At 39.3% G+C, this 16,851-nt stretch overlaps 1 protein-coding gene across 4 annotated transcripts in view; it reads right to left on the reverse strand.

Annotated features, from left to right (window-relative positions):
• Positions 1-16,851, reverse strand: part of MOV10L1 (Mov10 like RNA helicase 1) — a 93,762-nt gene that overhangs the window by 74,709 nt on the left and 2,202 nt on the right. For 3 of the 4 annotated variants that reach the window (XM_067564356.1, XM_067564355.1, XM_067564354.1), the window contains exons 2-8: positions 16,076-16,260; positions 9,666-9,825; positions 8,006-8,118; positions 5,524-5,714; positions 3,909-4,049; positions 3,130-3,368; positions 2,341-2,533 (exon numbers count right to left, since the gene is read on the reverse strand). In XM_067564356.1, coding sequence (XP_067420457.1) covers positions 2,341-2,533; positions 3,130-3,368; positions 3,909-4,049; positions 5,524-5,714; positions 8,006-8,118; positions 9,666-9,825; positions 16,076-16,201 — 1,163 coding nt within the window. In that variant the 5' untranslated portion in view covers positions 16,202-16,260. The other variant, XM_067564357.1, reaches the window with a different exon arrangement.

The following is a 16,851-nucleotide window of genomic DNA, read 5'->3' on the forward strand; positions in this document are numbered from 1 at the left end:
TAGACCGGCCTCCAAGCCAACTGCTGCCTCCATTAGTAAGGCTTTCAGATGAATTTCTCTGTCCTTTTGAGTCTGAGGTCCGAAAGCTTTACAAATTTTGCACTTGTCCTTATGATAAGCTTCCTCCAGGCACTTTAGGCAGCTATCATGGGAGTCACTCTGCGGGAAGGCCTTCCCACATGAGGCACATGGTTTGAAGCCCGGTGACCAGGGTATAGCCCACTTCCGGCTAAGTCCCACCCATGATTAACTAACACTTACCATACTTAAGGTCTAATCTACCTAACTAGAACAAACTATCAAAGGACAACAAGTGATTGAGCACTTGCTATTTGCAAGTTGAAGCAGTTCTAGAAACGTCACAGGTAGAAAGAAGGAACTGAAGGGGCATAGGGCTGGCAGCACCTCATATACTGCAGAATGTACGCGGGGCTCCAGGGGGCATGGAGCCGGTCCTATAGGAGCTCCTAAAGGGAAAAAAGTTCCTGTAACCAAGCACAGAGACATGCACACTCCTATAATGAAATGGACATGAGCAAGCACTTGAAGAAGAATCTTCATATTCTCAAAGTTTGAAAGAATTTTAGTTGAGTTCAGCTAATATCCCCTAAAAAAAAGTTTTAAAAAAGTAAGCAATTAAAAAAAATCCAAATATTAACAAGTCTGAATTTGAAATAAAATTAAAGAGGCACTATTACTTTAGTAGAGAAGTATCAGTCTGAAAATTATGAACCTACTATAATCACAAGTACACCCTGTGATAACTAAAATTGAATGGAGTTAGCCAAAAATACTTCCTGTGTACAATCTCTCCACTGCAGAAAGGCCCTCATCCAGGATGCATCTCATTATTCAACAAAGATGCTGCTTTACTGGAGGTCTGTGTTCCTCTGGTGAGGAAAAGAGGGAGATCTCCCAGTCTGACCCCTCAAAGACCTGTATTTCCTGTCAGCAGAAAAAGTGGCAAGAAGAAGGGGAGTGCAAGTTTCTGTGGAGTATAAGCTCCTCAAACTCTCTTCTAAACAATCAGAGCTCTTATCCTACATAACCTGTTACTTTAATCCTTTCCTGGTTCCCGTCCAGCACTGAACCCAGTACCAAATCTTCTGCTCATCTCTCCAACACATACAACTGAGGCCTGATCCTCCAGCCCCAAACCAAAACTAGCTGTCTTACTTTTATAATTAGACCTCCAACTGAAACTTACAACAAAACACTAAGGCCCAGATCCTCCAAGATGTGTAGGTTCTTTACTTCAAAGGTATTTAAGCTTCTAACTTTAGTGGAAGATCTGTGTTTAAGTGCCTATAAAGTTCAGCCCTATGCAAAACAACTATCCCAGGGATCTCCATGCCCTCCAACTATCCCACACCTGTTGCCTCCCTAGAAGTTCAGTATCCTCTTGCTGGCCTCCTTACTACTCTTTTCCAAGAAGATAGGTAGAGTGTTATCCATACACAGTAAGGTCTCAGGCTCAGGTCATACTTTCCACTATAGTTCAGCAGAAGGGGAACGCACAAAGAACAACCTGTAGTTCTTTTCCTGCAGAGTTGAGTTTCACAAACCGATCCAACCCCAGAAAAAGATTTTGCTCCCATTTCTATTAGGGCTACTCTATCTAAAACAGCTCTTATAAAAATTGGAAAATAAGTTGCTGCACCATTGCTTTAGCAATGGAGATAGCACAATTTTATCCTGTTTTTTCATGTTTTAAATTAGAACCACGTAAGTGTGTTCCATGTTTATTGCACACTTTCACAAAAACTAAAGTATTTTGCCTGGCATATGCCTCTTATTAAACTGAAGAGTTTTCTATAATCAGCTAGCGTCATTCTTCCTTTGAAGCAGAACCTATGTGCTCTATGTTGTTAAATTACAGAAATCCAATATGTAGGCAAAACAAAAAAAAGTTAAGTTTCCAGAACAGTTCTATTTTCAATATCCCAGGACAGAGTATTTATAAAACAAAGGGTCTTAAAATGGTTTATTCTATAAAATATGCACTCTGGGTATTTTTTGCTCAAAGCAAAGACCATAAGGAGCGTCTTTAGACACTTATTACCTCAGGCCTTACTAATGTTAAGACATGTACTCACTCATTCTACTTTGTCCATTTACTTCTTCCATTACCCTTGAAAATAAATCAGTACAAGATGTTTAAAATGCAGACTGATCTAAAAGTTAAAATATTATATTGTTGCATTGGCCCAATTCTACCCCCACATATACACATGTAATTTCCATGCAGTCAATCAAAGTTGTGCCTGCAAATCAGAGGGTAATCTCATCCTTAAGCTTCATTCAATATAGCAGCTGAAAACAAAGAACACACACACATACATTGCAGTGCATATAATCACAATGGAAGTCTTTCCGTCTGGAGGTATGAAGATCTCTCCACTAGCTTCAGGCTCAACTATTGGCTGTTCTTCCACACTTCGTCCATTTTTTCCACTGCACAGATTTTTATCTTCTCTGCTAACAAGATTTTCATTGTCTCTTGCTAAATTTGGATCTTTAGGAATAGTTCCCTCTGTAGTAAATACAGATCACAGTAAGCAATAATTACCGTATGACAGAGGTCTATAAAATCATGAATGGTGTGGAGAAAGTGAATAAGGAAGTATTATTTACTCCTTCACATAACACAAGAATCAGGGGTCGCCCAATGAAATAGGCAGCAGGTTTAAAACAAACATACTTTTTCACATAGTGTACATTGAACCTGTGGAACTCATTGCCAGGAGAAGTTGTGAAGGTGAAAACTATAAGTGGATTCAAAAAAGAACTAGGTAAATTCATGGAGGACAGGTCTATCAGGGGCTATTAGCCAAGATAAGAGATACAACCCCACACACTGGGTGTCTGACTGCCAGACGCTGGGACTGGACGACAGGCGATGGATCACTTGATGACTTCCCTATTCTGTTCATTCCTTTGAGGCATCTGACATTGGCCACTGTTGGAAAACAGGATACTTGGCTAACTGGATCTTTAGTCTGACCCAGTATGGCCACTCTTATGTTCTTATTTACTGACAGTGGTGCATGCAAGGTCCTACAGAAGGAATATACTGGCCTTTAAAAGAGTTAGACATTACATACATTTATGCAATTATCTCACACTTACCTGGTGGGGCTCCACTATTTGTAACAAATGTGTTATTCAATGGCTGGCACACAGTTTTTTTACTGTCACTGAATAAATTAATACTCCCTTTTGAGGAATTTTCTTGTTTCACAGGAACAGATGACAAAGATATTGGAGTCTTCTGGCCTTTTTCAGGCAACTGAAAGCTAAATTGCTTCTCTTTTTCCCAGCCAGCTAGTCTGCAGCAGATTAAGGAATGTGGTACATTTCCCTTATTCCTAGAAGTAATTAGACAGTTATCTGTAAATAACATTTCTCAGAAAATGAGATTACTTGCAACACAGAACACACAAACCAAGACAGAACTGAATTCAGTAACACTAATACTTTCACCCTCACTGAAGTGTTGCTTGCATACCAATTCCATTAAGAAGAGTTTTCAGTATACTTTTTAACTCCGAGGATTAAGTTATCTGTGAAGTTTTAACATTAGCTAATGTAAGTAAGACCCATGGATAAGGCTCTAGTACAGCATAAAAGATTGACAGAGGTTATACAGTATTTCTCTGTACTTAGATTAGGAAATAGCTGTGGGAATAGAGTCCATGATGTGCCAGCTATTGATAAAGATTGACTGTTTAATAGTGACCATTAAGGTAAGTAACATGGGGGCGACTCAACTTTGATTCTGTCTTTCCCTCTTTAAAAAAAAGGAAGTTAGATATGCACAAGGTCTGAAATTTAGTGTCAGGAAAGGTATAAGAAGAAGAAATAGCACAGTCAAAAGGGATAGTTATAAAAAAATTTAGAGCGCTTACTCTATCCAAATGACCATATTTTTACTCTCCCCTTGCTTAAGTGTTCCAAAGTTAGTCATTCTTGACACCTCCAGTCCTCCTTTGTCTCTCATTAAATTTTCATAGGACTCATCCAAATTCATACCATTAGCAGCAGATAGTCTGTAAAAGTCATAATGCCACCGGTGTTGAATCAAAGTTAAATGGGTAGACTCAAAAATAAAAAAAAATATTACATTTAAAGACCCAACAAACTGAAGTATTATCTTTAGTATTTGTATATAGGAATCACAATATGCTTTCTCAGCCACCTACCATGATTCCCACAATATCAAGTTACATTTACTAGGGGAAGCAATAATTAAAAAAATATATGTATTACATACACACAGCCTTTTGTTAACAAGACTGTGGTTAAAAAAAATCTTAGATGTAGCCTTTAATGACTTGGACCAGGCCTTTAAGGATAGGTAGTTAGTTTCCAACTCCCACTAAATGGAATGACTCCTATTGACTTCACTAGGAGTTAAACCAGGCCCCAAATGAGCAAAGAGGGCAGTTGTTCCATAAGCAACCTCTTATGACCCAATGCCAGGGGCAGTTTTAGAATCACACGAAAAGTGAAATGACTGGGTTGAGATAATTCTGATGAGTTTCTTTCTTCTGCTGCTGGCTTCATGAGGGGGTCCCTTTATGTATGATTACACTATTTTTAAGGTTACTGTTCATGCCAGCCTAAACATCAAACTAAAACTAAAACCAAAAACAAAGGAATAGTAACATGCAACCAGAAAAATGCCCCTCACCACAATTCCCTATCAGGGTCAGTGACTGCAGCTCTGATCTTTCTGGCTATGCTTGCTGTTGAAATCATCATTAAAAAAATTACAGTTTTCACCCTTAGGATTACAAAATTGTTCAACTCATATTGATGGAAATTTCAAGCCAGTAATGAAGAACATCTGAAAATATTTCAAGATTTCTTTCTAAGAATTACATACTCTGATTAAATTAATGTTCTGTAGTTATCTAAAGCAACAGAAGGAGAAAAAAAGGCACTGCAGCTTCTCTTTAATAAAAAAGTTTTTTTTTAATTGCACCCAAACCCCACTAGATGTCTCCCATGCTGATGACAGTGGCCAGATATCCATCCCTACCCTTTACAGGCCTGGGGAAGATGCTAAAATTGGCAAGTAGAAGGCGACCCATTAACTCTATTTTTAAAAACAGATAATTAAAGCAGTAGTTTCATATATGGACTTCATAAAGAAAGCAAAAATATGACAAATTTAGAAAACAAAATAAGGAAGAACACCAATTAATTGCATGGTAGTACAAAATGTCAATGATATAAGCAGGAGCTTTTGGGACACCAAAACAGCTCAATAGTCTTGTTGTCACAAGTGGCCATTATTAGGACATAGTGCTACAGGTAACATTTCAGCATGGTTCTGCAGCATGCCCCTTCAAACCAATTTAAAACTGAACCATGGTCAGCATTAACCTTCTGCTAAGGCCCAATGAGGGTTTTTAAAAACGTGTTTAAGAAGTTGTGGGAGCATAAATTATGTTAACTCTTTTTTAAGAAGTGAGAAAAAATATGATTTAACTTCAAACATGAGAAATTTCCTGTTACCCATTCTTGTCTGAGGGAGCCATGCAGAGTGCTCTCCAAATGTAACATGACTGGTTACTCTCCACAACCACCACATTGACCACATCATGTTTACGAGGTGAATAACCATCAGGAAGCCTCAGAGAATCCAGAGTGAAAAATATACTGTCATCTACTGTGCCAATTCTTCCACAAACACTGGAAATACGAACCTGCAACATTTACACAAATAGTCTTATCTCATTTTACATTCTTAATTTGCTCAGGCAGTAATTTTTAAAACAATCACCACAGAATAGTATATGTATCAAAAATGTTAATAACTGAAGAAAACTGAATCCCAACATTTAATAAAATGCCTATAGGTTTACTATGTAATACTTCTATGAAAGAGGATAAGGCTGTAATCACCAGAGTGTTTCCTTACATTTAAAAGTACTCAATCACAAGCAATTAAATGTGCAGGTAAACATCACACTATTTTAGTGCTTCTCAAACTTATTTGAGTGCGCCCCCTTTTTTGTGTTTGTAGTAGTTTACGTCCCCCCACCACGCAAGTACATATACTGATAAAAAAAAATCAACTCACAAATATTAAGAACAGTAAGGCATTGAATCAAACAGAGCCAATGATCTATTGTAACAAAAGCAAAAGCAAAACTGCAACTGCGGTCGATGCTTACAATTAAATGTGCACACCGCACTGTAGCAAACAGATTAACATACAGATGGCAATAACTTTGTATAACACTATACAAGCTTAACAGAAATCCATCAAAATGCACAGTGCCATCTAAGGACCTGATCTGCCTGGAGGAATCCGTTTTTGCTAGTTATTCATTGCTGTGGGTAAAATGCGCACAGTAACTTTTTTCCCCTAAAGCTTCTCATGCCCCCCCAGAATACATTCCATGCCCCTCCCACTCCCCAGGGGGCCAGGTCCCTTGTTTGAGAACCTCTGCTCTATTTAACTGTATGCTATCGCACAGTGGTTCCCAACCTTTTTGGCTCAAGAGCCAAAGATATTGTTACAACACTGAAGGGCCACCAGTCTGCGACAGCAACCCTCTCCATCCCCCCACTGCAGCTAGACAGAAGAAGTTCAGTGAGGAGGTTGCCTCCCTCCTCACTAATCTCCCGTCCACCAGGCTGCATCAGGGAAACCGCATGTGTTCTGTAGCCCTATGTGGGCCACCTGGTTCCCTAGGCAGAGACTCTCTTCTGCAGCCAGGGGGACAGGAGATCAGTGCTCCCCTCCCTCTGGCTCCAGCCAGGACACTAGCGCCTAGGGACCCAGGCAAAGCGCTTTGCCGTGCTCCCTGCTACAACCAGAGGAAGGGGGCACTGATCTGCCATCTCTTTGGCTGCAACAAGGAACCTGCACTGGTCTTTTAGCGACGCAGCAATGTGCTGTGCCTGGGTCCTTAGGCAGCAACTTTCTTCTGCAGCCAGTGGGAGGGGAGTGGCGGGACACTCAAAGCCTCCGGAGGCTACTTTTGGCCCCCGGGCCTATAGGCTGGGAACCACTGCTATAGAAGCTGCTCTCAAGCAGGTGTCTGCAGCCCCCTGGGGGGGCTGCAAGCAGGTTTCAGGCTTGCTACCCTCCAACGCCTGACCTAGCTTTTACATGCAGAAAAGCTGTTGTGGTACAGGTGGTCTGTGGAGTTTTTACAATATGTTGGTGGGGACTCAGAAAGAAAAAAGGTTGAAAACCCCTGTGCTACAGTACATTTATGGCTGGTTGTTGAGCTTCAAGATACCATAGTCAAAGATTTCCCTCACCTTCCATGGAAGGCATGGAAATGAGAGAACAGTAAAACCAGTTTGATGACAGTTTTATCTTTTGAATTGGACACTCAACTGATTTTACATCTGTAAAGACTTATTTGTGGATAAATTGGATATGTGGTGACTCAAGAAGGAATAGTAACATTTTCACCCACCAAAAAAGATGTGTCCTTTTATAACTAGAGTGCTTGGAACACTTTTAAAGCAAACATAATAAGCACAGCCATTAAATAATTAATATAATTAATTCTGGATCAAGTGTATTTAAGTCAAGATGTCTGAATTATGAGGAGGTCTGTGTACAGACCGTACTATTTGGATATTCGTTACCTTCTAATGAATATGGATTGGTATGGGATTATTTCTAAACAAAGTTTGTGGGTTTTTTGTTTTTGAAAGTGTGTCATATGGAAAATTTGTTATTTTTATTGGTTGGCTTTCGTAGTTTTAAATCTACTCATAACTCAAACTACAAAAGCCAACCAATAAAAATAACAAATTTTCCATATGACACACTTTCAAAAAACCCACAAACTTTGTTTTACAAATAACTGAATACCAGCTCATGAACATTAGAATGCATTTAATTTTCTTTTATCCTTCAGCTGAAAACTTGTCCAGTAGTAGACATACTAAGACAGCAGCCATGTTCCATCTTTCCTCGTGAAGAAATATTCTTCTGCCAAATGCCAAGAAAAATATGCAAAATACATACCTGGTCCACTCGCTTATATCTCAGTGGCTTTACAGAAATTGCTTCACTGCTCCATGTTGTTGGGTTAATAAAATATTCAGCTTGCACCCAGTCACCTTTGCAGGGTTCGAAACCTACAAAAACAGTGTCATTTTTGCAAGTTAAGTTGCACAACTTTGTCTTTAATACTTACCACAGTTTAAGGAGTATGATTTTGAAGACACAAATGTTGCCCCTGAGCAATAAGATCTGCATAGGCATCCCCCTACACCTATGCAGAGCTCCACTGAAGCCTGTACTGCTACATGAATGTACAAGTGCCCACTCAGGTGGCTTTGGATATCCCACCCTAATTTGTGGAGAAACATTCACTGTTATGCCGTCATGTCAGGCAGGAGCATGAAGCATACAGAGGGCTGGCTACCCAGAGTATTGTAAAGCTTGTTTAAAAAAATAACTATTGAATTTTTACTAAGTGTCTGAAATATGATTTTTTTTAAAAATGCAGTAAACAGAAGATTAATTACATTTTTTTAAAATTACAAATGGCTAGAAACAATAAAAAGATCTGTGATCAAACTGATCTAAGAGAGTCACAACTGATGGGTAGTTGAGTAAGGTCAAAGCATCATCAAACTCAGACCATGGCTACTGTAGAGAACTTACAGTGGCGCTGCTCTAAGCTGAGAGAAGAGAGCTCTCTCCTTGGCTTAATTACACCACTCCTGCGAGCGGTGTTAGCTATGTCAGCAGAAGAAGCTCTCATGCCAACACAGTGCTGTCCATACTGGCGCTTAAATCAAAATCAGCATAAGTTATTTTGCTGAGGGGAGTGGCTAATTCACATCCCTGAGAAACATAAATGGACATAAGTGTGTGAGGCTGGCTACACTACAGCTTAACTTAATACTTTTACTTGTGTTACAGTTTTACTCCCACTCAACAATAAACTTAAGGAGTTACAGTGGTAAAACTTAAAGACGAAGAGACTTCGGAGTATAGGTTATCTATTGTGATTCTGACTAATTTTAACTGCTTAAATTGAAAAATAGAATTCTAGTTATTAGATATACATTATTTTAAAAGTTTAAGTTTCAGGAGTACAAAATAGCATCCGAAACAGATAGCTTCTACATTTAATACAAAAATTATGAAATCACACAGTTGCATTCCCTCAGAAAGGGGGCCTTTTACAGCAAGTTTCAGTCAGTAGCAACATTTTTTTTTTTTTTTTTTTTTTTTTGAGTAAGTGTAAAACCCTGCCTGAAAATAGGGCTTTAAAATGAAGCCTGTGGGACACCCTGGACCACAGTCGGTACATAAAAAAAAAGATTGAAAATAAACATGTTAGGAGTCAAAGATGTATTAAATTTCACTAATTTCTCTGTATTTAGAAAAAAAGGAAGGATAGGCTACCCCATCTGTGAAAGAAAGTTACCTCTCACACAAAGAACCTACTTTCAATGAAAGTGACTTTGAGCTCAGTTTACAACAGACTCACAAATATGAAAAAAAAAATAGCTGTCTTCATCCTAGTTATTACATTCACTCCAATAAGGATTATCTGCTATTTGAAATAGCAATTTGTGTAATGTGCACTAGACACTTAACACACAAGACTTTCTGGACAATTAAAACGGTTATGAACATCAAGATTCCCCCCACCCCCTCCAAGTCATACCTTCACAAACCTGCTCCATGGAGAAGGAAGTTGTCTGATTAATACAGCCACCATACTCAGTAAGAGACGTAATATTGCCAATTAACATTTTAGTATTTAATTCAGAAGAGTCATAAGTAGGACTGCTATAATTTTCCCATTTGTCTAAGACAGCTTCTACCTACAAAGTACAAAAATACAATATTCCTATAGCTCATATTTTTATTTCACAAATGATTAGTTTAGCAGCAAAGTTAAAAATGCAGTCAATGTATTTTTAGTTACCTCATGTAAAGTACCAGATTTCAAGTATTTTAAACATTTTACAACCAACCAAAATCACTATTTACTGTTTTAGTTGTCAAAACTCATGCCTACCCAAAAAAATACATACTATAAAAATAAAGGAAACACTTGCAGTAACAATATAAAGGTGGTAAGGAACTTCATTGTTAAAAACTTGTGTTTCAATTAGTTGCTCCAGTGCTACAATCCAAAGTCTGTCCAAAAGGATTTAAAAGGAGATAAAATCTTGGAGGAAATCTTTAACGCCAACCTTGTCTTACTGCAAAGAGTGTAATGAGATGGAGAATTAGACTCTTGCTACCATCAGTCAGTGTTGTACTTGTTCTGTGGTAAGTCAGAGGATTTCAACTTTGTTAAACCAGTATCTTTCAAAAGCATTGCATTCACTAGATCAAAAATTTAAGTTTATAAACTCACCAACACTTTTACAATCCCTAATTTATCTCTCCCAAATCAAAATCCAAAGCGTGAGAAGCAGAAAAAGAATAATCTAGACTGCTGTGGAAATAAAACAAGCAGAAAATAAAGTGTAAGACAAGAAGAAATTTGATTCAGTAGTGTTTCTACAGTTAACTTCCACTTTAGGATAAGTGTTTTTGAAGAAAAGAAAAAGTGCATAACCTGAAAAAAATAAGGAGCACTGTCACGCTCTACAATAGCAGAACTTCTACCATATTTATAGTGTCCTGCTCAGATACAAAATTTGTATCCGCATCCAATCCGCAAACATGGCCCGTGGATATACAGCAGATCGCTGCAGATTTGCAGGGCTCTACATATCGGTATGTGTGTGTAGATATGTCTTTCAGCTATGTTTCCATATCCACATTTCGGCGAACAGTTTTATATGAATTAAACTCTGAGGAGGAGACTCTGTGCTGCGCCTCTAAGAGACATAGCATAGAACTTGTAGTCCTTGGAAGAAAGAGAAAAGGTGGCTTTAAGCCACTCCCTTGATTCCAGGCTGCCCCACGAGCTGAAATGGTCCCAATACATTAGGCAGTCCAGGGAGTTACTTTAACCATCCCTGGCAGCCTACGGGTGGCTCCATCTCCCCACCTCCACTAGAAGGTATTCTGCACTGGAGCTTGTGATGCATCTAGTATAGGGCTGTTTATGGTAGCCCTATGCAGTGTGTGCCAGGAAAATTCTTCTCTGGCTGGCTGCAAGGCTTGTACAGCCCCCATATGGACTGCAGTATCCCCAGCAAACATTCAGAGTTGTCAGACTATTGGAAAATGGAAGAAGGAGACAAGCAGATCTCATATCCTTACTTATTTCACTTTTTGGAAGTATGTATGCCAATATGTACCTGAGAAGTTCTTAGTCATCAGCATTATTTTATTGGATGAACACAATCTACTTGCAGGATTTTCCTTTAGTTTTCACTTAGAGAAATCCAGTTAGCCAAACTTGTATTTTGAAAAGATATAAAATGTCAGAAATCTTACAGGGCGTGTATTTGTTTAAAGGACTGAATCATTGGCTACCTCTATTAAAGATATTGCCAAGGCTCTTCTTGAAAAAGACTATCACCCCATATGGTTCCTTCTTTCTCCCCTCTTATATTTCTTTAACGATTATTCACAGATTAAAACATGCATCCAGGGCGTTCCCCACTCTTTGCCCCACTGCTCTGGACTGTTTTCCTAGTCTTGTTTTATCTAAAGAGAAAAAAGGTCACGCTGACTTTAAATGACTTGTTTGCTGAATATAAATTGCCAAAGCTTTGCACGTAGCTAGAGTATGTAACTTATTCACACAAACTGATACTTAGTTCTGTCTTCTTAGAGTTTAATTCTTGATTAATATGGAACAGTTTATTTACTTTAAAAGCTTTAGAGATTGCTCTTATTATATTAACTGGGGGGAGGACAACAGACAGGAACAGAAGCAAGCAGTGCTTAAAATCTGATTCAATACATACAGCGGATATCCTCAAATGGCAGTTCCACATTTAATAAAGACTGATAGCTACAGCTACCAAAAAGTTTAAAAAATAGCTTCCATGAGATCATTAGTTATTGCACATAGATCCCAAGATTGTAACGTGAACTTGAATTAAAGGTGTAAAAGTAACAGCTTCATTATGCTTCTTTAAAGCAAATTTCCATAATCTATATCACAGGCATTAGATGTACATTGGAAGATTTACCCCATTTCTATGCTTGAATTTCTACTGCTCTGGCCTAAGCAATATCTATTGTCATTTCAGAGATATCAGTTCTCATCAATTTCACTTTGCTGCCAATAGCACTCTGCCCCACTCTGCTCTTGGAAGAAACAAGAACATCTTGAAATCCTCCAGTTATTTCAAGATTCAGTCAAGCCCAAAGAAACTAGCATCTACTGGTCACTACATAAGCCAGAAAGTCTGGCTGTCATTCTGGATATTACTACACTTACAGATAGACAGGTATATGCATTTTTACCTGAATGTTATTAACCATTATTCAATAGGTTAAAAACCTTTAACGGCTTGCTTATCCAGAAACTTAGGATTTGTTTCTAACCTATGCACCAAGCATACAAGCTTTTCCTTAAATAATAATTACTGCAGTGACAGCCTGTGAAATTCAACTTAAGTAGATTTTATTTTTATTGCTTTTTAATCCAAGCAAAGAAGCATGGTCAAGTTATATAATAAAAACAAGTCTAGATCTTGTTTTAAAATGACCACCACCTGCAGACCATTCAACACACACACTGTTTTTTCCACACAGTAGACAACTCTTGTAGCTAGTAAGTTTCGTCACTTCTTCCCCACAATTACATACAGGCCATACTAAACCCTCAGCACTGCAGCATGGAGGGAAGATTGCAGCACTGTGCTTAAACAGTGGCACCCAAGTGTTCTATATACCACTGGTAGTCTGTTAAGCACTCATTTATAAGCCTGAGCCAGACTTGTCTTCAGAAAGTAGCAAAAACAGAAAAAAAAAAAAAAATAAAATAAAACGTCGTACAAACCACACACACACACCAAGGAGGAGGGGCCAGACTAGCTGTCGCCACAGGGGCTCTGTGCTACATAAAGAGGAAATAAAAGCCACCCTCTGAGCCTGGAGCCTCTGGTAATGTGAGGGCTGTGAGAACTAGCAGGAGAGGGATCTCCAAGGGAGATGACAAGGTGACTAGGTAGCACGTGCAGGAAATCAAACAAAAGGAAAGTACAGAGCAGGAAGAAGAGGAAAAAAATTAATAGGGGGATGAAACAAAGATTGCACGAAGGCAGTAAGATGGTAGTGCAATAAATACTAACAGCTAAAAAAATACAGAAAAGGTGGTATTTTCAAAAGCACTCAGTGTGGGCCAACTCTACCACTGGAATTAATTAATTAATGACCACTGATTTAAATGGGAAAAGAGTTTGGCAAATGCTATGTGCTTTTCAAAATACCACCATAAATACTTACAAGAGATGACTTTTCATGCAAGCAACTGCTGTAGTTTCCATAGGCATGCTATACAATCACAAATAGGAGGTAGTGATCCATAAAAGAAAAATACTATTAAGATGGCATACCCACTATGAAAAATAGTTTGGGAATTAGAAAATGAGTCTGAACACAATATGAGGGTTAAAAAAGCTTAAGCGGTATGATCTCAGAACGTATGCTGTAATCCAATGTTTTTCAACCTTTTAAGTAGCAAGTACCCCCTAACATCTGAAAAATTTAATATGTACCCCAACACTCAATTTTCTATGGGATTTTATATTTACAGACTAATGTGAGCCATATGTTGGAAGAAGGGCTGAGTATAGAAGGCCGTGATATGGCAGATGTCAGATCTAGTGTGGGTAGGGTTACCACCTTTACACCAGGGGTGCGCAACTCAAGTATGTACCTGGGCTAGAGGTGATGTTGGCCAAAGCTAGGAAGCTTTGAACCGCATGCCAGTGCTGGGGAATATAAAGCACCGTGCCAAATTTTTTGCCATATAGATTGGAGAGGAAGGGGTGAGAAAAAGACAGGGAAGGGGGGCGAGAGAGAGAGGAAAATAGGGTAACTGGTGAAATCTGGGGCTGTCATAGTTGTCAATTTCACTGCTCAGCTAGAGCAGTGAAATTGACAACTTTCTGGGCACTGGGCTTTGAGCCAGGGATGGGGGTTGCCATCCAATCGGAGGTGGGGCAGTGGAGGCTTCCGTGCCAGCTGGGACCCCAGGATATGAGGAGGTGGCTGCTGCATGTCTTCAAGCTGGGGCATTGGAGGCTGTCCCTCAGCTCGGAGCCCGGGTGCAGGTGCGGGTGATTGCCACCCAGCTGCGAGCCCAGCTCGAGAGACACAACAGGCTGCCACTGGGCTCCCACCTGGGAGCTGGGACCGGGTGGGAAGCAGGCGGCTGCCACGCACCTTCCCCAAAAGCCGGCAGCTGCCACCCGCCTCCCAGCGGGGAGCTGTGACTGGGCAGGAAGCGGGGGGCTGCCGCCCGCCTTCCCCAGAAGCTGTGGGCTGCCATGTCTCCCATATGGGAGCTGGAACTGGGTAGGAAGCGGGCTGCTGCCATCCACCTCACCCAGAAGTCAGCAGCTGCCGCCCACCTCCCCTTCACTCTGTTTTTCCCCGGGGTACCCCCAGCCTGTGTCTCACGTACCACAGGTTGAGAAACTATGCTGTAATCAAATAGTAGTTCAGGAGGTCCATAAAAGTCACAGAACAAGGTCATCCCAAGCTTCAAGGGAGGGATTCACTACCACAGTGCCATGCACCCGCTACAAAACAACTCAAACTACAACTGAAAATCCATCCTAAATTACTGCTGGAAACATTAAATGTCCTTCTAGTATTGCAGAGTGAGGTGGGTTTGCATGTAAAAGAAAGGCATGTAGAGATAGTCACCCTGTATCACTTAATATTTAGGTGATCTGGACCTACTGGTCCTATGGACCCACAGCATATTCAGCAGTTAGTTCTGTCCTGCTGTAAATCCTGCCTCACAAGGAATTGTATTTAGCAGAACTTCAAAACAACAGAAACAAATTATGAAGAATTGTGGGTTCCCAGTAAAGTGTCAACATTTAATCAACAGATATTACATCATTATTGCCTATTCAAGTATATATGCAAAACATGTAGTACCTACTTTTCCTCAATTTCTTTACACATAGCCCGCCCCCCCACCTCATACACATATAAGTAGACAACCTATCAAGTTATTTCTCCTGAAGGCTGGAAAGCAAGAGAGAGAGGGGGACATATTGTAGTTAATATTTTTAAACCTTGGGGGAGACTGATATGTAGCTGATCTGTAATTTATGAACAGTGTATGTGCGCTAGTTATTGAGGTAGTATAGGTACTCAGTAACTAGGTCATTGGAATGTTTACTGTGTGTACATGTACGTTTAGTTTAATAGCAAGGCTGTTAAGAAACTAAAATAAATAACTTGGGGAACATTTCATGGAGGCTAAGAAACAGGTTTTAGTAAACAATGTAACAGGACACGACAAGAAGATACTTTTACTTGATATTGGTTTTATTTTGAATGACATTTTTCTATCAGTAAAATGAGACAAAAATAGGATTCTTATACAGTTGCTACATTTGTAGGTCACAATCACATACCAAAATCCATTAATCCTATGCCCATGTGGAGTCTTATTGCAAGATATGGGATATCGTCTATATATCTATTATCCCTACAGCACATGCAAAATAAGGGCCCAATCCTGCAAACACAAGAACGTCTCACATAAATAATGGTTGCAGGATCAGGTCCTAGTCTTCTATATCAGGGATAGAAATTTAACTTGGAGGTGTTCAAGACACTGAAATTAAATTTTTTTTATGAGGTTTAGTTTCCTACATATTGTCCAGCTATCATTTCAACGCATCTTCTTCTCTTTTCCCTGGAATTTTGGACATTCCCCGCCCACCTAAACCCTTTTCCCATTGAAGGCAGTGGGTAAAATGAATCGTTTGGATGCAAGTTTCATAGTGTGGCACCCCAATAATTAACAGCACTGAGACAAGTCAACCTGACCAAAAAGTGATTCAAATACATACTTTGGAAGTCATCCATACAGAAAGAATTTCAGAGAAGTTTCCTTACAAAGTAATCTCATAATTTAAAAAAAAAAAAAAGAGGCTAGACCAATTGTTATACTCATTCATCTCTTACCCTGTTCGCTTTCAATCCATTAGATGTTTTATCTTCTTCGACAACAGCAATAACTTTCTGTCCAACATTCAGTGGCACACTGCTCATCACAGCATCACTTGTGAAGCAGATCAAGTCATCTATCATACCATAATCATGGCAAAATCTTGTCACTACTCCTTGTACTGTTTTTAATTCTTTATCATCTGAAAGGGGGAAAATGTTTAGACGTTAATATGAAAATAAAACTAATTTTTCCATTAAAATTTATAACTATGGTAGTTATAATTGCCATGTAATGGAAACAATCCCCAACCATGTTTGCAACCAAAATATTGCCATACTGAGAACCTGAGAAATTTATTTTCAAAGTCTAAATTGAGAAGAATCTGAACAGTAAGTAATCAGCATAAATGATATATAAAGCTGGATTCTGAAAAATAGTTTTAAATAACCTAAGATACTGTTGTAGGTCAGCAAACTTTTTTAAGATAAGGACTGAGATTCTGTGCTACACCTCCGGAAATACAAGTAGTCCAAGTGGCTTTACATTTTGTAAACTAAAAAAGGGGGGAAAAGTAAAAATAGCACTTATTTGGCTGTCACCATCTTTCTGAGTTTACTAAAACCCTAACTCAACAGTACTGTGTTACAGTTTGAGTCTACAGGCAGATCTACACTACCCCTTAAATTGATCTAACTTCTGTCGCTCAGGGGTGTGAAAAAGACACACCCTTGAACAATGCAAGTTACAGCGATGTAAGCACCATCCACATGAGCGTTATGTCGGTGGGAGA

Source organism: Emydura macquarii, unplaced genomic scaffold, assembly GCF_026122565.2.
Source record: "Emydura macquarii macquarii isolate MOO-44397 ecotype Brisbane River unplaced genomic scaffold, CSIRO-AGI_Emac_v2 contig_2636, whole genome shotgun sequence".
Lineage (NCBI taxonomy): Eukaryota > Metazoa > Chordata > Testudines > Chelidae > Emydura > Emydura macquarii.